At 49.2% G+C, this 27,430-nt stretch overlaps 1 protein-coding gene across 1 annotated transcript in view; it reads left to right on the plus strand.

Moving 5' to 3' along the window:
• Positions 1–2,670: 2,670 nt before the first annotated feature.
• Positions 2,671–27,430, plus strand: part of CC2D2A (coiled-coil and C2 domain containing 2A) — a 91,012-nt gene continuing 66,252 nt past the window's right edge. The window contains exons 1-9 of the mRNA XM_054581952.1: positions 2,671–2,684; positions 7,390–7,449; positions 9,472–9,552; positions 11,397–11,538; positions 16,765–16,853; positions 17,186–17,287; positions 20,205–20,306; positions 21,079–21,252; positions 24,790–24,952. Coding sequence (XP_054437927.1) covers positions 7,411–7,449; positions 9,472–9,552; positions 11,397–11,538; positions 16,765–16,853; positions 17,186–17,287; positions 20,205–20,306; positions 21,079–21,252; positions 24,790–24,952 — 892 coding nt within the window. The 5' untranslated portion in view covers positions 2,671–2,684; positions 7,390–7,410. The remainder of the gene's footprint in view (positions 2,685–7,389; positions 7,450–9,471; positions 9,553–11,396; positions 11,539–16,764; positions 16,854–17,185; positions 17,288–20,204; positions 20,307–21,078; positions 21,253–24,789; positions 24,953–27,430) is intronic.

Raw genomic sequence — 27,430 nt, forward strand, 5'->3', positions numbered from 1 at the left:
AAAATCAATCTCTATTGTGTAAGCCACCCAGTCTACAGTATTTTATTAAAACTCTCTGAGCTAAAACAACACTCACCATTTTTTTTATTTAATAAACTTTACAGCATTTGCTGTCTGCAGGACTTGATCAACATTAACTTAATAAACCTCAGAACAACCCTCTGCATTAGATACTATTATTACTCTCATTTTACAGATGAGGAAATTGAAGTCTAGGGAAATCAAGGAAGTTGACCAAGACCCCTCAACGTCAAGGTCCAGCACCCACCTTCTCCCCGTCTGCTCCTCTCCCCGGGCCCCATGGGTGTCCTCAGTTTCTCCCACGCGACTTTCATCCCTCCTCTCCCACTTTCCATCTCTCTGTGCCACATTTTCATTTTTACAATCTGTTCTTTACATCATTAATTCTCTTTCCAGCCCTCTCATCAGAAATTAAACCCATGCATTGCTTCAGAAAAAAAATCATAACTGTATTATTCATTTCCAAAAGTTCGAGCTGGTGCTTTTTCACAGTTGCCTGACCTTTCTGATGGTATCCCACTCTTCTTTTATCTTTTCAAAGGCTCCTTTTAAGTTCTTTGACTGCTCTTTTTGTATTCACCCTCTGATCATTGTATTATCAGAAGCTCGCGGGCATCTAATAGTGCCCTCCGGTTGTCCGCAGACTCCTGCTCCTGTGCTGTCTGATTTGGGACTGTGAGCTCATCTTCAGCCAGTCTATCCGCGGCCGTCCTGAACCGACTGCTGGAGGGTGCGTCTCTCCAGAAAAGTTTTGTGCCTGCTCTTGCCTGGCATCCGCAGGGATACAGTGACCTGAGTCTACTTTTTAAAATGTGTCCCCTAGGGAGTTTCTAAAAGATATAAGTGGCATAAATAAGATACTTAAACAGCAGAGGGCAAGCCAATGATCATGAATTCCCCGGGGAATATGTTTCTCACCACATGTGGAGTACAAACTGTGACAGACAAGTGTTTTTATGTCTCCTTTTGCCAGCTTTCAATCCAAAGACTTATTCTTTCACTTCTGAGGATTTTTCTTATATTATCCCTTTGATAAACTCTGCCTTTTTTTTTTTTTTTGTTCTCTCTTTCTATAACTACAAGTGTGGGATTCCTTAACCTGAGAGCCTCTCATTTTCTCTGGAGCACCGTCTGTAAGGGTGATATGCTAGTTTCTTTCACTGGAGGACCCAGGAATGCCAATACCTGGGACCTGCCCTTTGTGGCATTCAGTTTCTCCGGGTACACATGTGGTTGCCTCAGTCCTGTGAGAAGGAGGGCGCCCTGTCCGCCTCTCCACTGAGCACTCAGCCTTCAGCCCTGAAACATGCCCACCCTCTGCCCTGCCTGGGGACTTAGGACCAGAGCGTCAATGGTTCCACTTCCCTCGAAGCCTCCGATCTCCTCCGAGTGGCAGAAGAAGAGGGGCGAGGAGGACTGGCATTTTCCTCCGGCTGCCAGGAGTAAGGGAGGGCTCTAAAAATCTGGCCCCTCTCTATGTAGACCTTCACATCTTCTTGCATTTCAGCCCCATTGCTCTCGTCCAGTCTAACGACCTCCTCTTGCATTGACTCCCTTTGTCAAGGCTTCGTGTGTAAAGAAGGTCACACTGTGAGCAGCCGAGGGTTAGGTCCCCAACATGCCTGTTTTAGGAGGACACATTCGGCCCGTCACACTACAAGGGCAAGTCGCCGGCCTGTCTGGAGTGCTGCAGCGTGGCCGCTTTCTCATTCTTGTGCCTTCCTCTCCTCCCACCCACAGAGACACACGTGTGTACAGGGGCCCACACAGAGAGGGAAACACACACGCAGAAATGCACCCAGATGCACAGACACGGAGAGACAAGCATAGACACACACAGAGGTCTACACAGAGAGACACACAGATACACATGGACACACTCTGAGATACATGCAGATACACAAACACAGAGACGCACATAGACACTGACACACACAGAGACACAGGACGCACATGCTAGCATGCGTGGCACGTGACTTTCTCCAGTCTGTCTATCCCGCACTCGCCCATCCGCTTTGCCTCTGCTCTCATTCTCTCTGCTCCTCTGAGCCACAGCATTTACAACCTCCTGCAGCAATTTCAGGGGGTTCAGAGAACAAGTGGAGACTCGCTGTGGGCATTCGCTCTCCCACAGTCAACTGAGGAGCATCCAGAGCCCCATTCGCTAGGGCCCAGGGCACATTGCGGGGGGCCTTCGCTACAAAGAGGACATCCTTGCCCTGAAATGATGCCCTTTAAGACTCTACACCGCCTGCCTCGGAGCGTGGCCTGCCTGTCCCAGAAATGCCCAGTGACCCCATGGCCTGCGGCTCTTAAAGCTTGACCTAATTTCCGCCCAGCTCCTCCCCCGAGCTGATTTCTCTTTGTCCTGCAGGCTGCGCTCCGCCGCTCTGCACATTTGTGTTCCACTACTAGGAGGAGTAACCTATCACTTTAAAAGAAAAAAAAAACCACCAAGTGACCTTCCTTAGGAACGGGTTGCTAAGTGGGTGTTTCTGCTGGAGACTGGGCTGCAGCTTCCCCGGAGCCGCCGTGGGACCGCCCCAACGTTCAGCCTTTTCCTTGGCTCTGCAAGAAGATTCCACAGTAAGACCGGTCTCTCTCCACTTCCCCTTCACCCCAGAAAGCGGAATCTGCCCCGAGCCTTTGTAAAGTTTCTTAAGGTAAATCGCTTCCTCCTCCTCCTCCTTCAGGAGCAGGGCTGAAGGGGTCCTGCTCTCAGTTCCCGCCCTGGAGTTCAGCCCCTCCCCTCGGACCCTGGGCAGATGGAACAAATTGCCCAGCCAGGGGTTCGCATCACTGTTATCCACGGTTTAGTTTCTGGAATTGAAACGTGCAGCTTTATTCAGGCTGCTCTGATTAGAGCGGCCGCCTGGAGGCTGGTTTGCAGGAAGTTAAGCCGGCTCCTCAGAGCCAAACCCGCCCTGACAGTCACTCTGCATCCTGGGACACCCAGGCCAGCCTGTTGCATTCCAGTCTCCCAGACACACGGGCCCCAGGGTGTGCTTCTGGGCCTTTTAGCCCAAGTGGGTTCAAAAGACTCAGCAGTAGTTATTGCCAGCCTCCGTTTTCTTGGCACTAGACAGAGAAAGGCCCACGACAAAGGGCCAAGGATCGCTGTGAAAGCTAATAAAGCCTACTGGGAAATGCATGCACGATAGGTTATTAATTTTTCGTATAATTTCTGCAAATCCACTCAACGCCAGAATGCGGTATCCCTGTATCTCTGTCCTAGAGCTCATTTACCGGGTCATCCATTCAAACACGCATTGAATATGACAGTGCACCAGGCCACGTGCTGGAATTTGAAGTGCCCGAAAATACATCAGACCAGGTCAGAAGCTCAGGGTCTCCTCGGAAGACAGGCTGTAAACAGATACTAGTGCAATGAGAGATTTACAAAGGGGACTAAAGTACTCAGGGCCCAGCGGGACGCCTGCGGGGAGGGCCTGGGGGCTCTCCATCCTGCCAGGGCACTGGGCACCCGGCATCACAGCGCAGCTCGAGTATTTACATGTGCTCTTTGAAGGCGATAAATGCAATAGTGAACTGATTAAATGATTCCCTAAAGCTACCTGGCTGGAACACTGCCTTGGAGAATTAGGCAATGAATTCAAAAGGACACGTGTGGCACCTGCCCAGGGCTCCAGGCTCCAGCTCTAGCTGCATGACACAGAAAAGCTAAGCGCTGGCTCAGGGAAGAATCACTCTGCATGCGCGGGCCAGGGAGGCTTCAGAGGCCCCGTCAGTGGAAACAGGAGGGAGACTGCCTGGTGTTTGCTAGGCATTGACTGCCCACAGGCTGCCAGGTAACCCTCATGAGATGACCACCCATCGAGGGAGGACTATGACCACACGTTCACAGACAGAGAAATGCCTGCCTCCTCTGAGAGGCAAAGGCATTGCTCCGAGGGCGCACAGCTGGTGAATACAGCTGGAATTTGAACCCAGGTCCATATAGATTTTTGTAAAGCCCTCACTCTTTCTGTGAAACCATGTTTCCACCATCCTGGAGTAAGAAGCACAGACTGTATTTATTTTTTAAGCAGACAAAGTTGAAATGCAGACGATTCTGCTTTTTCAGATACCTTCGTTCCGGTCTCCTTACAGCCTGTTGAATTTATAACTTTCACCTTCTGAGGATAGTCCATTTGTCTAAATGAAGGTATCAGTCCTTTCCCTCAAAAATGTGTTTGGTTTTCTGTGCTGAGTTAAAGAAATCATTAACCTAAAGTAGCCAGAGCACTTTCTCACTGGGGCAATGCTCTGCAGTTTTCAGTTGTAAATATTTCCAGAATCATTGACTCGCAGAGCAGTTACTGATACCATGGAAAAAACACAAATACGTGGGGAGACAGACAGAGACGTAGAGTAGCATGAGGGAGGACTCTGGAGTAGTGTCGGGGTCAAATTCTGATTGTGACATTTAACAGTCACAATCTCAGGCAAATCGTGTGACCTGTTAGAGGTTAACCTCAGAGGACACCTTGGGTCCCTTACATGTAATGAGGCAGGTACTGCTAAGTTAGGAGTGTTGTGGTGAGACCTAGGGTTAACATGGATGTAGAGAGAGCTCAGAATAAGCCTGCAGTAAATCACAGCTCTTATTTTGATGTTGCCAATAGAAATGTATTAAGAAACACTCAATGCGTATGCTGACAAGCTGCATATTAAAGTTGGGCCATATTGATTTATATTCTCTTAGCAAGAGTGTTCATAAAAAAATAAATTTTGATGTCATTGGATTTCCTTAGAAACTCATTCAAAGGTAATGATCAGGAAAGAATGAGAAGAAAAAATCAACCCCATTACATTTTTCTCTTTCTTCCTTTCATACATAACATTTTTTAATTTATTGAAAAATCTCTTCTTGAGTCACTGAAATTTTTCACAGTTCCCTTGTTCTGGTTCGTGATGTTCAGAGTTGTTTACCAGAGCGCTTTCGTGTCCTTCAGACTTTTGTTTTCATTATCTGCCCCCTCGTGCTCGCTCAATCACCTCCTCGCCCTTTTCTTTTCGTAGCTGCTCTTCTCATCTCCCTTCCTGGGTGTTTCGCAGCCTGTGAGGAGGTCTGGGCGGGAGACAGGAGAAAGCCAGGTGCTTTATTTCTGTTTAACATGCCAGTTCCCCATTAGTGTCAGCGAAACTTTGAGCACCGTAGATGAGCAGCTTAAAGGACTGAGTCCCAGTTAAGATTTGGCTTCCAGGGATGCCAGGGAGGGCTTATGACTTGTCAGCACTTCATATTTGTCCCCATGCGCTCATTTATCCTTCATAGCAGCCCCAACGGGACAATGAAGATTTGACAGGCTCCAGAATGTTGCCGTGGAGAGATGCAGCCAATAGAGGTGTAGGCATTCATTTGAAAAGCATTTATTGAGTGTCTGTTGTGTGCCATAGTCCTGGGCTCTGGGAATGCTCCTGTCTTCTTATAGCGTATATTATAATGGAGAGTGGGCAGACAATCACAAATAAAGATGTAAGTCGACTGGGATAAGCACTATGGGAAAATAGATCATTGTAAGGTAGTTAGCGAGTTCCAGGAAGGTGAAGGCAGAAGGTTATTGCTGTATTGGGAGTGTTCATGGAAGCCCACTCCAGTAAAATGAAATTTGAACATAGTCCTGAAGGAACTGAACAAGAAAGGGAGTCACACAGATATCTTGGGAAAGAGCGTTCTATGCAGAGAGAACAGCACACGCCCAGACCCCGAGGCCAAAGGACTGGAGCACAGATCCAGTAGGTCCGAGCAGGCTATTGAAAAATGTTGGCTTTTACCCTGTTGAGAAAGGGAAGTCTTTGGAGGATTTTGCCTGGAGGAATGACAAGATCTCACTTAAATTTTGAACAATTCACTCTGATTTCAATGTAGAAAATAGTCTGTAGGTACATAAGGTGGGAATCAGAAGAAGTTAGGGGTCCTTGCATGAGGCCACGTGAGAGAGAGCGGTGCCCCACCACATTGATAACAACGGAGGCGGTAGCTGGAGGCAGCTGAATTCTCAATAGGATTGAGGGGGAAAGTTGGCAGGAATTCTGATGGGTTGTATGCAGCGTGTCCTGTGAGAGGCAGAGCAGAATCAAGAATGACGCCAAGGTTTCAGCCTGAGCAAAATGGAGTTCTGTTTATGGCCACAAGGAAGGTCCCAGGAACAGCCGGTTGGGGGTCAGGGCAAGGATCTTCATTTGCAGCACGTTAAGCCAATATCCACCTAGCACGTGGGCATTTGAGTGTGGAGTTCTGGGAACACAGACGGGCCCGGGATGTAAACTTGGAGGAGATCAGTAGGTTGATGGTATCTGAAGCCAAGCAACAGGATGAGACCCCCCCCCCCCCCCGCCCCGCCATCCCTCGGGGAATGAGCAGAGGCGAGGCTGAGCCCAGGGCACTCCCATGGGATGGTCAGGAGAAGAGGAGAAACTAGCCCAGGAGTCTGAGAAGCAGCAGCCGGTGGATGGAAGGAAAACCAGGAGAGAACATGTCCCAGAAGCGAAGTGAAGACAGTATCTCAAGGAAAAGAAAGTGATGAGTCAATTGTATTACTACACATCTCTCTGTCGGGTCAAATAAGGTGAGGACCGAGGACTGATCAGTAGATATGGTGGCACAGGCGCCATTGGCAAGAGTAGTTTGAGGAAGTGCTGAGCTCAAAACACTGGTTGGAAAGAGAGGGTTTGAGGAGTCTTCCTACAGGATTGAAAAGTTGAGCAATAATAACTAGAAGGAAACATGAAGTCCAGGGAGATTTTTTTAAAGGAAGGGGCCAGTTACAGCACTTTGTACACTGATAGCAATGAGCCAACAGAGCAGGAAGAAGTGATTGTCCAGGTGGAAGGGGGAAATTGTCCCAATCAAGATTCTGCAGGAGGGGAGGGGACGGGCCCAGGTGCGAGCAGGGACAGGTCACGGAAGCGAGTGGAAGCAGAGGAGGGGACGTGCTTCAGTGGGGAGGGAGAGGGAGACGTGCAAACCATCTTTGGTCTCATCTCTTTGCTCAGTGAAATGAGAACAAAGGTCAAGGGTCAAGAGGAGGAGTGGGAAGGGGGAGGTTTGAGGCTGTGAAATATCCTTCCAGAGCTGGGTCTTCTGACTCCGAGGGCAGGACTCCTTCCTGGTTCCCACCTGCTGCGCAGGAAAGCCGGGCTCACTGGCAGGCTAATGGGAACAAAGGGTCTGGCATCCCTCTTATTCCCCAAGGGTTCATAGCCACCAGTCCTGGGTCTGCAAGAACGTAGTTCCTGTGGACGGGATGTCTACTCGGCTCAAGCACTTCGCTAACCATGGGGGTCAGCTTCACATTTATCAGCAGTAAGAAAGGTGTTCCACTGATGCCAAAAGACTTGCCTTCTTCACTCTTTGTCTGTCAGGGAGGCGCCGTCACAGCCAGAATGGATCCCAAGGAAGAAAAAATGAAAATAATCACAGAGGTAAGTGGTTGCTTAGATACCCCCAGGATGTGCTTGTGCGGGCAGCGCACGCACAGCACACGTGTGTGTGAGACAGGAAGCAAGGCCGGCCACAAGCATTGATTGCTCGGCCACTGCACTGCATGCAGAGGGTGCTGAGTCAGGCACCTTGTGGGGAAGGGGTGGATGATGAAGGAAATGCAGCCCCACAGGCACTGCAGGGGGTTGCCTCTGCTTGTCACCTTGTTGTGAATTCTGACACACAGCAGCTCTAAGGCACCACCTGCTACTGGGTCCGACTCTGCTGAAACCCACAGGTTTCTAAGGGAATTCAGAATTAAGGTAGCAATCATAGACTAGAACCCCCAATCAAATCCTCTGTGCCTTGGCGTCCTGCAATTTCTAACCAGTTGTGCACAGACATCATTAAACGCTCTCTGGAACAGAGAAGGGAAGCTGTCTCCAGTTTGGAGTCTGTAGACCTCCGAACAGGAGAACTTGTTCCTCTCAGCCCCTGCTTCTGTCTTGGCTCCAGGGCTCCATGCCTGGAGACCACAGAGACAGAGAGGGAGACATGATGCTCTTTTCAACAGTATTTCAAAAAAACTAAAGGAATACATTACCCAGGTAAAACCGCATGACTCTCCATTTGCTTATTCATCCAGGCAACAAATATGTACTGTTCCCCTGGTCCCTGGAGATACAGCAGGGAAAAACCCTGTGCCCTCATGGAGCCTATATTCTACCTAATTTGAAGTCCTACTGTACAGCTCTTCATTGATGAAAGAGCAAATCATTATTGGGAAGCAATAAAGAACCTAGATTTCTCCCTTCTAAGCCAGTAAGAACTTAGACTTGACTTAGGAACCGTACTTGCATACCGCAGTGATCCCGACACTGTGGGTCCTCTCAGATGGTGAGCTCCTGAGCTCAGAGCGCACCCTACCTGGTGGACATCTGAAGGACAAGGTGCAAGGGAGGCTTGCACCCATAGGATGAGTCAGAAAAGAGAGAACAGTCCCGTGGACTAAAGGAAACCCCGCACCACACCTGTTCCCCGGGTCACCTCTTCTCTAACTGAAGTCCACGTCTTCTCTAACCCAGACGGCCAAGGCCATGATGTAGAATTGGATCCTAACCCAACAACCTACATCACATGCCTTTGAACTCTTACACCATTAAAATCCATGCATTGTGTTCCAAGTTTTTTCTGTATCAAAATTTTAAAATTCCCAATTTTAGAGAAAACCTCTAATAAATGTGGGGTACCAGGGAGAGGCTCTGGCTTTATCTTGCAATCACTTTTATACCCAGAGGTGCTTGCTCCCTGGTCGGAGCAACTTTAGACAAGGTTGGACGCTTGACACTCGGGAGCATTCAGCTCTGACATTTTATGAATAAAACTTTAGAAATTGCCATGTAGGAAAAGAAAACAAAGTTTGCACTGTTGGAGGATTTCTCACTTTTCAAAAAGATTTAAAGCGTTTCTTTAAATCAAAACTTCCACAATGATTTAACACGTATTGTTATATTCTCTCCCTGATAGTGAGGCCCGGGGAACAGAGAAGCCCAACCCCCGAGCCCCTGCGCGTGGTCTGAGGTTGTCCTGTGTTAGGGTCCTTCACCTGGGCCAGCCCACCGCTCCCGGGGGCACTCTTGTTAGCTGCTTCATTCGGTTGTGACTCATGAAGGCAGGGAGTACCTCTGTGCCCCCCGGAGCCTGGAACACAGTAATTGCTCAATAAACGCCCTCTGCCGGAGGAGTACCTGGGACCAGGGAAGCCCCTCCATCTTGTCCACCCGGTTTCCACTTGGAAGCAACTTGCCAAGGACATGTGTGTTTTGACAGGAGCAGATGGGGATGGCTGCTGTGGTCGCGTCCACCGACGCTTTGCTTCATGCGTGGCGGCCCCAGGACAGGACGGCGGTTTTAATTTCAGGACCTAAAAATCACCCTCCCTCCCCATCCCTCTCTTAACAGTTCTTCCCCAAGGTACACATACATACCAAGTGACCAACTCTTCCATTTGCATTTTTACAAAGGAAGTCATTGAAAATGATGAGGATGCAGGTGCAGGAAGAAAGAAGACTTCAAAGGCTCACAGGCAAAGAAGGAAGAAACAGGTAGGGTCTCCCGGGCTGTTGGTTGGCCACCCACCCACACCCACAGGGGCCACACGTCCTCCTCTGTGGGAGGCAGCGATGTGTGGACGGTCCTGGTGGAGCACCTTGTGTGGCACATGTGACACTCACAATAAGACCCCGGTCAGCATCGGGACATTTGTCCTCTAAGGTTTCCCCCTCCCCCGGGGAGAGAAGTCTAGAAATAAATGATGGAAAAGCCTGGTCTAGGTTGTCATCAGAAAGCCATCATTAACTAGGACCAACGATAGATGGCAGTGCAGGACTACAAGTCTCGGGGGCACCCCCACCCCCAACTCCAAGCCTGAATTCCACTTCAGTCCGAGAGCGGAGGCCCACTCTCCACTCCGGGGGCTGCCGGCTGTACCCCCAGCTCTCCCCTCCACTGGAGTGGCCCCCCTTAACCGGGAACGTCCGTGCAAGTGCAAGGTCAGCTTCTCAAGGTAAATAAAACCCCTCGGTAAGAGTCCTTGCCCTCTGCGGAGGGACGGTTTGTTTGGAATACTCCGAGGTGCCAGCTGGGGAAGGAGGGGACGGAAGCGCCATTTTGAGCCAGCAGCCACGAGATGGGGCCTGTGGAAGAGTAGCAGGGAAAGTGGGGAGATGGGGAGGGCACCCGAGAACCCAAGGCGGGGAAGAGACCCTCCGCCCTGTGCCTCCTCCCCAGCACGCTGCAGTTGCAGGGAGCTGGGCTTTGGAGCAGACTTCTGCTTCTGCAGCTGAGAAGGAGCCCCAGGGGAGGGCCCAGGGGATGGGAGGTGCTGCCCAGCCACGTGGCTGGTCCCTCCGGCCACTCAGAGAGCTTTAACCCCTTCCTGCAGGGAGAGCGGTGGCTCAGCAGCCAAGGGCAGGGAGACCCATGGAGGCGGCCGTGGCCCAGGGCAGATAGAAACAGGGCAAGTGCTTAGAGCAAAGGCCACACATTGAGTGAGCAGCAGCGGCCCAGGCAGCAAGCGGCAGGGGAGGGGGATGGGGGTGGGGATGGACGATAGAATCCAGTATCAGGCATCACAATCCCTAGGCATCATCTCATTAACTGAACAGGCACAAGAGCCCTGATTGCTGACCACCCAGCAGCCTTTGGGGCTTTGCAATGAATCTATGGTAATGATTCTTAACTCCAGTGACACTCCAGAATCACTTGGGGGCTTTCTTTCTTTCAGCAGATGCCTTGCTGCCCCCTACTGCCCCTCCCCAGGCCATTTTTGTAAAAGCCAGAACCTCTGCTTTGCACAATGCCCCATATGCAGCAGCATCTCAGTAAATGGGCTTCTTAATTTCCCTTCTCTTGCCGATGAAGAAGGAGGGAAGTTAGCGGTCAAACGGCCTTCCCAGCGTCCCGCAGTAAATGAGTTCAAGCCTTCCTCTGACCTAAAAGGCCATCACTCAGCTTTGGCCTCCCTGGCCACTTGCGCTCACCTGCCCACCCTCCTCTGACAGTTGGGGCAAGAAACCAGGGGCGACCCTTTGCCCTGGGTTATCAGGGGACACTACACAGCTGTTTCCAAGTGAGTTGGCGTTAGGACCAAATAGTTTGGTTGTGACTTTCCCGCTTCTCTGTCTCTCCAAACGTCTGCAGAGCTCGAGACATTATACCTCGAAGGAGTGGAAATACACACTTTATTTTGGGATGCTCTCAGAGATGCTCAGGGTGGGCACCGCCTCCCTGCAGCGTGACCCCCGTGACACAGGTAGCAGGGACCATAGTTGTCCAGATCTGAATGATGTTCAGGCCTGTCCCCCGTTCAAGTGGCCAACCTCATCCTGGGACAGGCTCTGAGCCACCTGAGCCCTGGGAGTCACAGCCTCTGCCCCTCTGCCCACAGCCACGGACCGCAGGCCCTGAGGACATGGTATCCGGGAAAGCCCACCCCAGCAGCCCGCAGGAGCTGGCGCCAGACGACCCGGACCCAGACCCTGACCCCGACACCGGCCTCCTGGGCATGGCCGCCCGCCGAGGCCCCCGCAGTGAGTGTCTCTCGGCCCAGTTCTCTGTCAGGGATGCCGAGCACTTTTTCCTGTGCTTGTTGACCATTTGTATGTGATGTTTGGAGAAATGTGTATTCTTTGCCCATTTTCTAATCAAGTTCTGTGTTTCGTTGTTAATGTTGATGAGCTATAGGAGTTCCTTCAATAGTCTGGAGAATGACCCCTTGTCAGATACAGGATTTGTATTATTTTCTCCGATTTCACAGTGTGCCTTTTCACTCTATTGATTGCGTCCTTGGATGCAGCAAACTTTTTTAATTCGGAGGTAGTCCCTTTTGTCCCTTTTTGCTTTTGTTGCCTGTGCTTTCGGTGTCATGTGCAAGAAATGACTGCCAAACTCGGTGTGATGAAGGTCTCCTCCGTGCTTTCTTCTAGGAATGTTATCATTTCAGGTCTTACGTTCAGCTCTGTAATCCATTTTGAGTTTATATTTCTCTATGGCGTCAGGTAAGGGGCCAGCTTTATTCCTTTGCACGTGGATAACAAGCTTCCCGACTCCATGTGTCGAAGAGACTGGCTTTTTCCCACTGAGAGGTCTTGGAGCCCTTGTTGAAGATCATTCAATACAAGGGTTTATTTCATGACTCTTGGTCATGAGGTTTTGAGCAATACTCAAAGCTGCCTAAGCCGTGGAAGCCTCATTTATAAAATGGGGATAATAAAAGCCTGGCTTCCTGTAGCTGTTACGGCAATGAAATCAGCTGAGATCCCAAAAGCATCCCTCAGGCGGTCTGGCACATACCCAGTAGCCTCCTCCAGCTGGAAGAAAAACTCAATGCTAAATACCTGACAAAAATAATTACCTTTCTCGAGGCTAAGACGTGGCAGGCACCATGCTAGGCTCTTTACGTGCGTCACGTTATTCTAGTCCCAGAACAGCCCCATTGTCAGGCATTGTCCCTTAAACCAGGAAGCCATGGCTCGGGGAGGACCAGCAGCTAGAGGTAGCAGAGCTGAACACCAGCTCCGGTCTGTGAAGCTCCGGAAGCCGTGCATAGATCACACCGTTCTCCACCCGCAAATCTGAACGCTGGCTGGCCTGTGACGCTAACGGTCCACGGCGGCCCACAGAGCGGACAATGGCAACGCCACAACCAGCGCTGTCCATAGGGGCTCCAGGGCCCTGCGGCGACTTTTCATACGGCAGCGAGGCCAGCTTAGGGTCTTCACAAGATTGTCAGCCTGGCTGGGCCTCATTTTTCCCCCAAAGAGTGTCACTCACGTAAGTCACACACCTGGTTCCCCCCACCCAGACTAACCCCTTCTCTAGGTGGGGTTTTTGTTTGTTTGTCTTAGCCTAGCTCCTTACCTTCCAAAAACCAGTATATACACAGGGTCCAGCAGAAGTAAGGCCTGCCTGAGTGTGGTTGGTAGGGTGATAATAGGGGTGCAATCATTTATAGTTTTAATTTGAACATTTCACTTAAAATGTCATATGGTGTGCTGGAGTGTGATATTGATAAAGATGTGCATGCTTATAATTCTGTGATAAAAGATTTTGTAATAAAAAGGGACGTGGTTTGTGCCAGACCCTGTATATCGCCCGCTTTGGGAAGTTTCCCTGTTGTCCCCATGAGGGCTGAGTAGAGCTTCTCTGTGCTCTGTGGGCTCTGTGCCCATGTGGGTATCTGGAGTCTCTTTATTATTGGTACAAGCCTCCCCTCGCCCCTGGACTGGGACTCTCTGAGGACAGAGACTGCCTCTCAGCTCTGCTCAGCACAGTGCTGGTGCACAGACGGCGCGCCACAATGCTGACCGGGTGACCCGGTGTCCCACGCTGGCCTTCCTGCGTTTGACTGGAGGCTGTGCTCTGGCTCAGGTATGCCCCCTCCTCCCCACCACCGCCTCCACTTCCACCATCCCCTCCTAACCACGTCTGCTCACCTGGGTCCAGAACGTAGACTTCCCAGGCTTCTCGTGAATCCAGCACGCCCTTCGGAGCTACCACCCAGCTCCTAACCTTGAACCTGCACCCTCTCCACGTGGCAGCATTCCTTCAGGGCTCCAAGAGTTGTCAAGGTCAGACAGCGTACAGACGCTCCGACGCCAGCCCCCTGGTTATATGCCTCCCCCAGGCACTGGCCGCGGGCCCAGACGTACCACCTCCCTGATTAACAGCAGCACAAATCTATGCAGGGAACACTTCGTCTTCTAATTTGCTATTCAAACATATACATAGTCAGGACATTCCAAACAAAGAAAGCGCTGCACTGAACAGGCACTAGTTCCAAATCAAATACACATCTAGACCAAAAGCCCACACGTTCCCCCTGATCCCAATCGCACCCCCTCTTCAGGGAATAACTATCAAATGCTAAGTGGTTTCTCATGGACATACATTTCTTCCTTACTGACATCTGTTTTCCGTTCATTCGTGTGAGTTTCTCTGATTAAAGCACTTCAGAGGCAATCTCTCAGTATTGATTGAAAAGGAAGTTGGGAACCCGCTGAAATTCGATGCAAACGAAAGGAAATAGATCGTTTAGTTTGGGCATGCTTTCTAAAAGCCATCGGGGCCTGGAAAGACTGACCCAGGAAGCACCTGGCAAAGGGACAGGGTGAGACAGACACGGGAACCGCCCCGGGGAGCGCGGCCTGGGAAGTTCTCGGAGCCTTGCAGCTGCTGAAGGGGAAGAATGTTCTAGTCAGACGACACATCTTGGGGAAGGCAGGAACGCCAGGAAGTTCTCCTCCGGTGGAGACATTAGCTCACATGGTGCTGAGAGACAAGTATAAGTAAATAGTACACTGTATTCTACGATATGTTTTATCTTCTGAATATTATGATCTGACGTCTTAAGAAGGGAAAAAAAAACCCTTCCTGGCTGGGGAGAGGCTAGCTCCTCCTCAAAGACGACCAAGGGCCCGGCAGAAGCTGGCTGGGCTCTCAGGCTGACCGACGCGGGGCCCAGCCCGCACCCCGCACCGGGCCCGCACGCAGCCAGCAGCCGCCCTCCGTCTGTGCCATCCAGGCCGCCCGCACCTTGGAGCCCGCCCAGCTACTCAGCCCGGCCAGGCCACACTGCTCTCCCGCCCCGCCCCGCCCCGCCCCGCCCCGCCCCGGCTGTGCCTCCGCAACCCCGCCGGGGGAGGGGCCTCAGTACCCCGACTCCTGCCCTCCGCCGCCTGACCCCCGGGGTCTCCCCTCGAGGCGGCCCTCGGAGGGCGGCCCTGTGGGCGGTTCCGGGACCTGGGAGGGTAACGCACTTTGCACCCCAGGCCTCTCTGTCTCCTCTGGGGCCGCACCTGACTGACCGTCTCATAAAAGAGCACAAGGAATACAAAACATACACAATGTTATTATTAGTTGTAAGGAAAGGCATTTTCCCAAAAACTCCTTTACAGCAAAATCCCCCCCAAGTCATTGTCTCCATTCTTGTCTACAGCCTTGAACACACCGCCATCTAACTCACCTCCCCGCTCCCCATCAAAATTGTCCACGAAGGCCCACTTGCTCAATTCAGTAATCAGCTCTAAGCTTTTGCCTTACTCTCAGCGGCATTTGCTGACCTCTCCGCTCCCACCTCCTCTGTACTTTCCTTCTGGACTCTTCTTTCCTGCCTGGACGTCTCCATCACTGCTGTACCTCAAGTCCTTGTTCGTCTGTGGTCAATTTTCAGACACATTTTACTCAACCGAAACTGAGCTGCTGATCTTCTCTCCACCGCAACTTGTTCCTCCTACTGTTCTCCCCATCTCATTAAACAGATATTTTAGTTTTCCTACTGCTTGGGTCAAAAACTTGGAGTCAGCCCTGTCTGGTGTGGTTCAGTGGATTGAGGGCTGGCCTGAGAACCAAAGGGTCGCCAGTTCAATTCCCAGCTTAGGGCACATGCTGGGTTGCTGACCAGGTCCCTGGTAGAGGGCGCATGAGAGGCAACCACACACTGATGCTTCTCTCCCTTCCCCTCTCTAAAAATAAATAAATAAAATCTTAAAAAATAATAAAATGAAGTATATACAGTGAAATTTTTTTTAAAACTTGGAGTCATTTTTCATTCCTGTCTTTCTATATGCCAGCATCTAGTCTGTCAGTAAGTCCTGTTTGCCCTACCTTTAGGATAGATCTAAAATATGACCGCTTCTCACCATCTCCACCACTACCAGCCTGATCCAAGCCTCCTTGAACTCTCGTCTAGGGAACTGAAGCACTCTAGGTCTCCTCGCTTCCGTTCCCAACCCCCATTCTCAACCCAGCAGCCAGAGTGGTCTTAGGAAAACAAAGTCACGTCACTCTGTTCAAACCCTCCAGTGGCTCTCGGTTGACTGGGCGTTAAAGCCAGATTCTGCAAGGTGACGTGCACCTACTCAGTTTGTCTCCCCCTTACCTCTAGGACTCGATAACCTAGCATCCCACCTCCCATCCCCTCCATTCCCCTTTCTGCTCTGGCCTCACATGGCGCATGGCCCTTTCTCAGTCTTGGCACCTGCGGCTGAAATGCTTGTCCCCCAGCCGCCCTCGTGGCTTGATCTCTCCTTCGCTTGTTCCAACCTCACCTGGAAGCCCTCGCTTGGCCCCTCGACTTAAAAATACAACACACCCCCTCCCTCCCGGCTCTCCTTATCCTCATTCCTGCTCTGTTGGTCCTCCTACTACCTCTACACCACTGACATACTAAAATATCCTACTGTTTATGGTCCATCTTCCCTGCCCCCGGCAAATACACTCCATGAAGGCAGGGGCATTTGTTTGTTTTGTTCACTGTTCTATCCCTCATGCCTTGTACACATAATAAATATTTGTCAGTTGAATCCTTGAAAAGTGGAAAAGAGAGTCTCTAACCTAGCACTTTGGGGAAAATACTGGTATTCTGCCAGAGATAAACTCTTTCTAGAATATTCCAGCTTCAGAAGCTTTACATATCATTTCCCCTCTTGGAAATTCTCGAGGTTTGTCCTGAGATCACCCCCTGGTTTGCTGCTGCCTCTCACTCAGTTCTGCGCCCTCCCTGTGTTTCTCGGCCCTGCCCAAGGCCTCACCCAAGGCCCAGGCCTGGTAGGCCCAAGGCTGTAGCTGTCTGTCTCAGAGAAGCCAAGACATGTGCTAATGACGTCAAGTAGGTCGCTTTCAGCATTATTTCACTCGCATATGCAAAGTTCTAAATTTGCAAAGTAAACTTACGTTCCCTTGTTAGTTTTTCATTTAATCTGCCCTTTAGGGGAAAAAAAATATTGGTTTAAACTTATTTTCTTATATTTTTTCAGGCTTGCCTCCAATCCCGTCAGCTTCCAGGACAGGCTTTGCAGAATTTTCCGTGAGAGAGCGCATGCGGGAGAAATTGCAGGCCGCGAGGGTGAGCAGACCCCATGGCTACTTTGTTCAATGCTGCCGGCAGTTCCTCGGGCCTTGTCCTTAGCTTGTTTTGTGTGTTCACAGCTGTGTGGATTTGAGCACTGTGAAATGTTTTTTCACGTTTTAAATGTGAATGTAGTATTTAGCAGTGGTGCAGATAAAAATTATGCTTAAGGGGAATTTAATGCCGTTTTTCTAAACCGCTTCACTTGCTCTCCTGCCTTGAAGAGGTAACGTGTATCTCTTACAGACTGTACTCCACCGAGACAGTGACTGTGGTTTTCATTGCATTACTGACCCAATGTAGCAGTAACTTGCTGTTTGATTTTTTAGTCCAAAGCAGAAAGTGCGTTGCTCCAGGAAATCCCCACGCCTCGGCCCAGGCGCTTAAGGAGTCCCAGCGAGAAGCACCTAGAGACTGAATTTGGCACGGAGGTGAGAAATGGGCCACCATCTCTGCTTTATGTTCAAAGACAGCAAGACAGGGTCTATAGTTTACAACAAAAGTTCTAGGGCAGAGCTATGCCCAGAGCAGGTGTTAAACCCTTATTAATAATTCTAATAACTACTATTTATAGAGTGCCACTCAGTGCCAGATGCTTGGCCAAGTCTTGTTCCCATGTAATGACATGTTATCACTCCAACACCCCTAGGGGGTAGGTGCTGTTTTTTTCACTTGCATTTGACAGATGAGCAAACCAAGGTTCACTGCAGCTGCAAAGCCGTCCCCAGGTCATGCAGCATGTAGGTAGAAGAGCCAGGATTTGATCCCAGCTCTTTCTCATTCCCAGTCTGTCTCATGCGCCAGAGTTGCTGGATCAATCCATGGATCTTTCTGGGAAACAGCAAGAGAGAAGAGCAGGATCAGAGGGTTGAATGTTTCACTAAGGAGCCTCGATGGTTTTCTACAAGTCGTGGGAAGCTACCGATGATAGGATGGGAACGTGGTTTGAATGCACAGAAGTGATTGTTGTTCAAATCTGAGGTGCTGGTGGGGCATCTCAATGTGTGTGCTCTTCTAAAGAGGTCTAGAGAGGGAGAGTCCAGGCCCAGAGAAACAGATTTAGGAAGCATTTCTACTGTGGTGAATGTTGAAGGCTTGAGAACGCCTTTGTTTCCTGGCGGATAGAAGACTGGCAGAGGAGGGTCTTGACATTGGAGAAAAACTTATAGTAGAGACCTACGAGACAAAGAGGGGGCCAGTCAAAGACAGAAAGACTTGTCAGGAATATGGATGAAGGACAAGCATGTAAGGGGGCAGAAGAAGGAACAACAGCAAATGGCTCAATGAAGTGTTTGCAAGTCTGGTCCAACTGTTCGTTGTTGGTGATGATGATGGTGTTGGTGGTTTTTCAACACTAAGACGAAGCAGCACAGGCTTTGGGAGTATTTCTGCCACTTCACGCCTCATCTCAAAGCAATGATGCTTTTTCTTTTTTTATGATGAGATGCTGTAAAAATTTAATCTCTATCCATCCAAACAAGCCGACGATGGCATGATCATAAGGAAAGTCGCAGCCAGGCTCATCTGTTGTGGCCCATGCTCCTTAAGCAGGAACACTCCGTGGGGCCAATGAAATGGCTTGATAACAATTTGCTACTGTGCTCTACCAGGAAACTTTCCTTTTTCTTTCATTCCAATTGATTTTTCCTTTAACAGCCACAATTTTAAGATATTAGAAAAGTTAGAAAAACTACCTAAAATCCTATCAGCTCGGGACAAGACACTTCAATTATATTGTAGGTGGGTGAGTCTCAATTTCTGGCCAAGTAGGTTAAGTGATAGGAGGATCTGATCTCATATCTGGTCTTGTCTATACCATATGATTGATAATCAGCTCTTACTTGTCCATTGGCCATGAATATGATGTCCCAAATAAAGCTGGAAGTTTTAGAAATAAACATACTCCTTTGGCTTACAAGGTATTTATTTCTCCTTGAGAATAAGACCCGGACTCATGTAACTATTATATTCCCTATCCCCTAAGAACAATTCCATGGATATGAGGCAAACATCAACTGCCTTGTCTTTAGATCAGATCTCAGGTTCCTAATGGAACATCTCACTCATAAACATACTTCTTTATATATATACCTCAACCAGAAGGGATATCTAAAACGTGGTCCATTTCCGTCTTGTTTTGCAAAGAGTATATCACACAAAGAATCCATATGCTGGACCTCAGCTGTCTAGCGTTAAATGCTGGCAAGCTCACTCAGTAGCTGTGTGACCTTGGACATGTGACCAACTGACTCTGTGGACCCCACTTCCCACCTCTGTATAATATATAATAGGGATACTACCAGAACCTAATTCTCGGTATTTTATCAAGGATTCAGTGAGTTCCCACATGTTACAGCATTTCAAATAGTGCCTGGCATACAGCAAGCCCTCTCTCTAGAAGCATTAGCTAACGTTAGAGGCTGTAGAGTCAGAGAGAAAAGCAGAGACCAGTTGGGAATACTTCAGTCCATCATCCAAGTTCACCAACACAGGCCTGTGCTTACTCTCTTTTGCGTTTCTTTTCAGTTTGTTCTCAGTAACTTCTGATAAAAGAACAAAGCCGAACACAAATCTCCAAGACCACATAAACATCAAGGTGCAGATAACACAGCACAATTGAACATTGGGCTCCACGAGACAGAGCCAAAATTTCTCTCTTTGTGGGCCTGGTTCAATGTCCCAGGTTACTCAAGATCGGATCCTCCGACACACTCTACCTGTTGTCCAGCCAGCATATATGGGAGACTCCTGCCAGGTGTCCAGTGGGCTCTGAACTCACAGTGGTGGCAGCAAGAGCCCTTGCGGAGCCTGGGGGGATGACGCCATGCTAACAGACAATGAAGGTACAGGGCCGTTGAGTTCTGTGGTGGCCGCTAGGTGGAGAAGCTGGGTTCCAGAAGGGGTGGATTTGAAAAGCGATAAAGACAAGGTGGGAACAGCACCTGGTGGATTATGAGAGGGGAGAAAAGACACCCACAATGAGAATTAGTACATCAAGCCAGTACAGACAGAAGGCTCCGCTTCTAGTGGAGACAACAGATCCCAAGGCCCACGAGAAAGACAGGCCATGTGCCATGAAGCGTGTATGTCGGACTTATTTACAATCAGACATTATCGATACTTTTCTTCATAGAGTGTTTGGAAAGGGTCCTCTGCGAAGGATGATCTATTGATCTGTAGGAGAAACAACACTTTTCATTTTAGGATTCATCGAGTATAAAATTTTATGTCTGTTTTGTCCTGAGAGACAGACTCACAAGATAAGCCTTTTGGCGGTTAACGCTTGTTTCATAACATCCTTAGTTTCTTGACTTAATGGTGTATGTACCTTTTTTTTTACTCATCTAGCCAAGTAGAGGGGTACAAAGGACTCCACAAGAAGATGACTCCCAAACTTACGCAAGAGTAAAGTTCCGTGATTCTCTACGAAAAATCAAGTCTAAACCCCCGGTGAGAAATCGTGTCTTTTTAAATCATGCCTGTTTTCAATCATGCATACTTTAAATCATACTTTTTGTTACTTTGTCAGTTTTTCAAAAAATCCAATGAGAGGCGATGATATGTATGACCTGACTCTTATTGCTGTGGAGTATGCAAGATAAAAGTATGAGAAATAATTCCTACGTTCAAAATCCTAGAATCATGCTCTGGAGAGATTAGAATGCCTGATTTGGGGCAGGGAAATGCAGGGAAGGGCAGGAAACGCTGGTGGTAAGACTGTCTTCAGCTCTGAAGTTGCGTGCGCCAACTTTCAACGTGGGAAACAAGGGAGATTCTAACTCATGCGGGGGAAAAAACCGGAAATAAAGGTCTTTAGAAAAAGAAAGGTTAACGAAAGGTTAGCAATATGAGTATTGCTCATAACTAACACTATTTCAGCATTGGCCTATAAAACAATGAATCCACTCTTGGGCATTTTAATCATCCTTCCTAAAGCTTTTACTGCTATCCGTAATACCGTCGTGCTTGTGGGAGTGTAAATCATTGCTGGTTTATAAAAAGTAAATCGTTAAAGATACTTATTAAAAGAGGGCACCAACTGTCTGTTGCAGTTGTCACAACTCATTGCTGGCAATCTCGTACCTCCAACAAAGGTAACACGCTTCCAAGGCCTCGCATGTGCCCAACGCCCGCAGCACCAGCCTGCTGTCGGTGAGCTGCGCGGTGGAGCTCATTCCAGCCCGTAAAATCTGAAATCCTGCTGCTCTCTGCTTCTCCTTAGGTCCCGCCCGGCTTCCCGTCTGCCGAAGAAGCCTATAACTTCTTTACTTTCAACTTTGATCCTGAACCAGAGGAATCAGAGGAAAAACCAAAAGGAAAAAGCAGAGATGGAGCTAACCAAGAGGAAGAGGAAGGAGAGGAAGAAGAGCCACCTGCGCAAGGAGTAAACAAAACGGTATTTACTGTTATGACGGTAACACGGAGCAGGGGGTTGATGTTCATGACTGACAATGGTGATGATGATAATGCTGCTGCTGATGATACCCTAGCCAGGAAGAAACGTGGCTGAAGACAAACCTGCCACCCCCACGCAGGACAGCTCATCCATGTCTTAGCTGAAAGTAAAGGGGTTCACGTTACTTTCTGTGGCCTTTGATTTCACCCCACTGAGGAGTGAGGGCCTTGAATGAAACCTTCCCATCTTTCTTTGGTGGAGGAAAACAAAAATCAGAACAATGTGGTGTGCAGATTTTTCTTGCTAAACTCCACACAATGATTAGTATTCATTTCACATGCAAAACGATGACCTTTGCCTGGCAAATGAAAGCTCACCCTTTCCTCCCACACCCTTACAGGCAGGCAGTTTGCTGTGCCCGTGCCACACCCCAGCTGCAACTCAGGGTCCATAATCGTGCGTGGTATGCGTGAGAGGAGAGAAAACATGCCCGTAAGAGCGTTGCAAAGGGCTTCATAGACAAATCTCCAAAGAAGATATTCAAATGGCTAAAAAAGGACAGGAAATAGCAAGTGTTGGCAGAATGTGAAGGTATTGGACGCTTATGCATTGTTGATAGGAACATAAAGGGGTGTAACTGCAGTGAAAAACAGTCGCATGGTTCCTCAAAAATATAAGTGTGGAGCTGCCGTATGACCCGGCCATCCCCCTTCTGGGGAGCCACCCAAAAGCGTCGGTAATGGGTCTGTAGACAGGTATTTGCACACCCGTGTTCATTGGAGCATGATTCACGCCAGCCAAAAGGTAGAAGCGACCCAGGTGTCCCTCAACAGATAAATGGGTAAACAGAACCCGGTATAGACACACAATGGAGCATTGTATTTACCATTAAAAAGGAAGGAAATTGTGACTCATGCTACAACACAGATGACACTTGAAGACATTATGCTAAGTGGAATAAGCCAGTTACAAAAGAACCAATATTGTGGGATTCCGTCACATGAGGTCCCTAGAGTTGTCAAATTCACAGGGGCAGAAGGTAGAAGGGTGGGTGCCAGGGACCGGGAGCAGGTGGGGATAAGCAGGCATCATTTAAGGGGGCAGAGTTTCAGTTGGGGAAGATAAAGAGTTTTGGGTGATGGTGCTGATGATGGTAGAACAATGTGAATGTACTTGATGCCACAGATCCACACTTAAATGTGATTCAAAGAGTTCGTTTTGTTACTTATATTTACCACGCTAAAAAATAAAAAGGAAAACACACGAGGACGTTTCAGAATTGGCACAGTTCCCCTATTTCTGTGCTTAACTTTTAATCGCTTCCCTTGAAAAATGCCTCTCAGAAATGCAATTTCTTACCTAGGTCTACGAAAGCTTGGGGATATTTCAATTTGTTCTATATAATAATTGTTTCACAAATCAGTAGTTAGCTTCTTCCGGTTCTGGATCTCTTGTGAGGTTGCAGACAAGGTGGCCCCGGCTGCTGTCATCTCAAGGCTCGGCAAAGTCGGGGAGGCTGGCTTCCAGGCGGCCCCGTCCCCTGCCCGGCAAATGCTGGCTTTTGGTGGGAGGCCTCCGTTCAGACCTCCCTGTAAAACTGCTTGGACGTTCTCATGACACGAGCGCTGGTTTCCCCCGAAGCCAGTGATCTGAGAGAAAGCAAAGGGGAAGCCACGGAGCCTTTTATGAAGGTACATGCTGTCTGTCACTCACTAGCTGGAGGTCACTAAGAACAGCCCTCACAGAAAAGGGACGAGAACCCACAGCTTCAGCAGGCAGGGCTGTCAACAAACTCATGGGCTTCTTCTGAAATCATAACTCTTCTCTCCAAAAGCCACCTCTCTTTCCTTTTACATTTTCTCCCGTGAAATCTGTGTCTGGAAAACCACGCTTTGAAATCAATGGTGCTTCAAAGCCCTTCCCTGTAGTCTGTGCTCAGGCCCGGCCAGACCGTGTTTTAGAATTTTCTTCCTCAAAGTGGAGTTAGTCTTTCTGGCGGAAGTTGTAGAGCATCGAGAGCGTCCTTTTTCTAGCTTCCTTTTTCTGTTTTTGTCTGCAGATGTGCCTCAATCTCTGTGCTTTTGCTCATAATAAAGCAGAGATGGGGCAGGAGCAAGAAAAACCACATGCTGATACTCAGGGGGTTCCTCTTTTTCCTTTTTTGAGGAGTTTGGCTTTCTCTGTCTTCAGGTTACGTTGAGAACTCGGCTACCACGCAGATTTACTTTTCCATTTGTACTGTTTTGTGTGTTTGGGGAGGGAAGGTGAAGAGGCGCGTAGCTAGGCTGCCACCAGTGTCTCAGCTACCTGTAGGTCTCCACGGGACTTTAAAGGGTGTTGCTCTTAAAGACCACCAGGCTTAAGTTTTAAAAAGAAGCAGGAGGAAGTAAGAGGGAAAAGAAGAGGAAGAGAGAGAAAGAGAAGAAATAAAAGGCGAAAACGTTCAGAAAGTCCTCAATTAAACAAAATGAACATGCTTCGGCTAATATTTATAATTACAGGTCTGTGCTTAAAATGTTCACATGTGTCATTTAATTCTATCCTCGCAAAATCCTAAGAGGTCATCTCTGTTCATGTCCCCATTTTACAACCAAGGAAGCCGAGGATCGGGAGAGCAGATAAGCCCCCTGAAGTCACCAGGCCACATGGGGCACAGCTGGGGCTGGGATCCCAGCCCAGGCAGGCAGAGCAGGGCGCGGACCCTCTGCCTGGTGCCTGGTGCGTTTGCCTGGGGTGGGTATCATGTGGAAGCTTAAACTGCTGCGTAACGTATGAACCCACGTTCTTTAAATAAATGTCAATAAGTAAACCCCCTCCGTGGAGGCCAGAGTGTTGAGGTTTCCGTTGCTTAGCACATCTCCTCTGCTTTCAGCGCATTCTGATTTTGACATTGTCCATGTATGGGGAATCATGAAAAACAAAGAAAATCTGCTTGGTAAATATGAAAGGCCACGTAGTCTAATGCTTTAGTAGTTACAGAATAGCCATGGGGATGTAAAGTACAGTATAGGAAATGGAGTAGCCAAAGAACTTATACGCTTGACCCATGGACGTGAACAATGGTGGGGGGATGGCCTGAGGCAGCAGGGGGTGCTGGGCAGAGGGGGCAAACGGGGGAAAATCAGGACAACCGTAATAATGCAATCAATAAAATATAATTTTAAAAAAATGGAAAGAAAAGGTAATTTTATTGTAGGGTATGTTGTTTGACAAGTTTAATATTAATGATTATTTTTTCTTTGTAAGCTAATCACCTGAGCATGATTTTTTTTATTGCTATTTCTTTTTTTTACATTAAGTAATTTTTTAAAGATTTTATTTATTTATTTTTAGAGAGAAGAGAAGGGAGGGAGAAAGAGGGGGAGAGAAACATCAATGTATGGTTGCCTCTCGCATGCCCCCTACTGGGGACCTGGCCCACAACCCAGGCATAATCCCTGACTGGGAATCGAACTGGCGACTCTTGTTCATAAGCCGGCACTCAATCCACTGAGCCACACCAGCCAGGACTCATTGTTATTTCTTAACATAATGCAGGATGAGGAGGAGCTGCTTCATGGCAAAGATGCTGAGGATTTCCTGTTGGGCTTAGATCACACGGCTGAAGACCTCGTAGCTGTCAGGCCTGCTGATTACGACAGCGCCCATGTTCGGCTACAGAAGGAGAAGGAACTCCTGTTCACGCCCAGGAGCCTGCCAGGTACTGGCTCCTGCAATCTTCCTGCTCACCTGCATGTTCCCCCCAGCGAAAAAAGGCAGGCGTCTACAGATGCCCGGCATCCATCTCTGATCCCAATTTCTAATCTGATTTACTAATCAAGAAATATCTTCACACACACATATGCGCGCACACGCACACACACAAAGTAGAACATGGAAAAAGATCCACTGAACGATCGCTTACTGACAGAAGAGCAGAAGAAATCCCAGGGTGCGATGGGGTCCCCTCCATCACATTTCTGAGCGGCTCCGGGCACTCAGATGCAGGATATAAAAAAGAACAATTGTTTCGTCCTCTCCTCACACTCAGTGCTCCTAGGAGACGTCTAGGACCAGATGTGTGGGTTTTTTCCTGCACCAACCAATTCTCCCATACCAGCCAGGTGCGCTACAATTAGATCCTGGTCTATCTTCCAGGGGTTAGAGCAGACCCCAGGCATTAAGGACTCGGCCCAAGAGACTACCCACTTCCTTAGACCGCAGTTGCCAAGGTTACACACACTTACCCGCAGCTTTGCTACAAATCAGGTGTCCCCACAACTCCCTCCCTCTTCAGGTTCCATAATTTGATATAATAGCACATCAAGCTCAGAGAAATACTTATATTGACTGGTGTACTATAGAGTAGAGGATGTGACAGAGTGTACAGGTGAAGAGATGCCGAGGGCAAGGTGTGCGGGAAGGCCCTTGGAGCGTCTGCACCCTCTCTGGGCGCTGCACCCTCCCAGCACCCCCACCCATTCACCAACCCAGGAGCTCCCCAAACCCCTGCAGTTAGAATTGTCGTGCAGTGTCGGTATGTACACAGAGCTGATTAAACCTCTGCCATTGCTGATGAATCCATTCAATCTCTAGTCCCTCTGTCCCGCCTTTTTCCCAGAGGTAGGAGTGGAGGGGCAGGGAAGTAAAAGCCCCAACCCTCTCCTCACTTGGTTGGCTTCCTGGCCACCAGCACGTCTGAGACTACCATTGAGGAGTCATCACATTAGCATATAAAAGGATGGACAGTTATCACTTTGGAGATTCGAGGGTTTGAGCTTGCTGTGCCTGTGGGAGGCAGGCTGCTGGGGGCCGCTTGAGGTAGGGGAGTGGCCAGGGTCCTGGAGCAGCCGGTGTGGGAACTCTCCCTCCGGAGTGCTCTTTGCTTCCTTTCTGCCCTGGGTCTCCCCTAACTCCTTTCTCCCTTGGAATTTCCTTTCCTTTAGACACACCTGGGGGACCTCCCCAGCTCTAGGAGCTCACACTTCAAATGGCAGGGCAGCCTGAGTCCCCTCAGACAGTCCCGGTCAGGCCGGGGAGGGGACTGTGCTTATCTCACTTGGAAGTCAAATTTCTTTCCTTTTGTCGCATCCTATCCGAGCTCCAGGTAAATGCTGAGTCAGGGATAAATGATAGGTTGTTTTGGATCACCTGTGTTCAAAGTATTGGAATTTGTTGGACATCTGGAGTTTCCTTTAAAAGTAGTGACTGGCAAAAGTTTCCAAAGATTGTAACTTTGTAATAATAACAATAATAGCGAACACTTTCTGTGCACTTACTTCACCAGGTATTTTTCTAAGCATTTCATATATATCAACTAATGGGGCCCCACCACAGGGCTGGAGAGATGTTGCTTTTCATGCTCATGTTACAGACGCCGTAGAAGCACAGCGAAGTCGGGGAGCTGGCCCCAGACGGGGAAGCTGCGGAGGAAGGGCGGCAGGTCTCTGAGCCGGTGGCGTGCCTCAGAGGCCACACACCTAGCCCCACGGGCCCTCATGCTTCGTGGGGACAGGGAGACCTGCATTGCCTGCAGCCTCGGCCAAAGAGGAGCTTTGTCCCTTGTGTGTTTGCTCAAAGGACTCACTGTTAGGCCTCTCCCCAGAAATCCCCCCGCCCCCGCCCGGCTGGGATGGAGGTTAGACTGCAAGACCGGCTCAGAGAGGACCTGAAAGTCGGAGGTGGTGGGGGTCCGGGAAGAGGATCAGGGAGGCCTGGCTGCATTGCGGCTGCTCTGAGCAGGAAACAGAGCACGGGTCCCTCTTCTGCTTTGCTCTGATCTACAGGGAGCACCCTGTGTCCCCATGGCCAAACGAACAAGTCTCGGGGCCACCCATAGATCCAGCTCTTCCTTCGTGAGCCGTGATCTTGAGCGAGTTCCTCTAATTCTTGCGTGCCTCCCTGAAGATGGGAGGAAATGAAGCTATCCTATTAGACGGCTCTGGGCCTGTGTTTTAATTGTGACCATCAAGGAAATGATACCAGTCATGTGCCCAAGTGGCTGCTGGCACATAGGAGGAGATCCACAGTAGTAACTCCTGGTACTGGGGCTGTTGTTCTCGCCACTGTTTAGAGAACTGTTTCCAAAGTAGAGTGTCTTCGCCCCAGAGAGTGAATGGGGGAATGGGAAACAGAAAGAGACTAAAACTGCGTTTGCCCCCGTTTTCTGTGGCACGGAGATTGGTTTCTCCAGGAATAC

Source organism: Pteronotus mesoamericanus, unplaced genomic scaffold, assembly GCF_021234165.1.
Source record: "Pteronotus mesoamericanus isolate MK-2021 breed Mesoamerican mustached bat unplaced genomic scaffold, CSHL_Meso_final contig_68, whole genome shotgun sequence".
Taxonomy (NCBI): domain Eukaryota; kingdom Metazoa; phylum Chordata; class Mammalia; order Chiroptera; family Mormoopidae; genus Pteronotus; species Pteronotus mesoamericanus.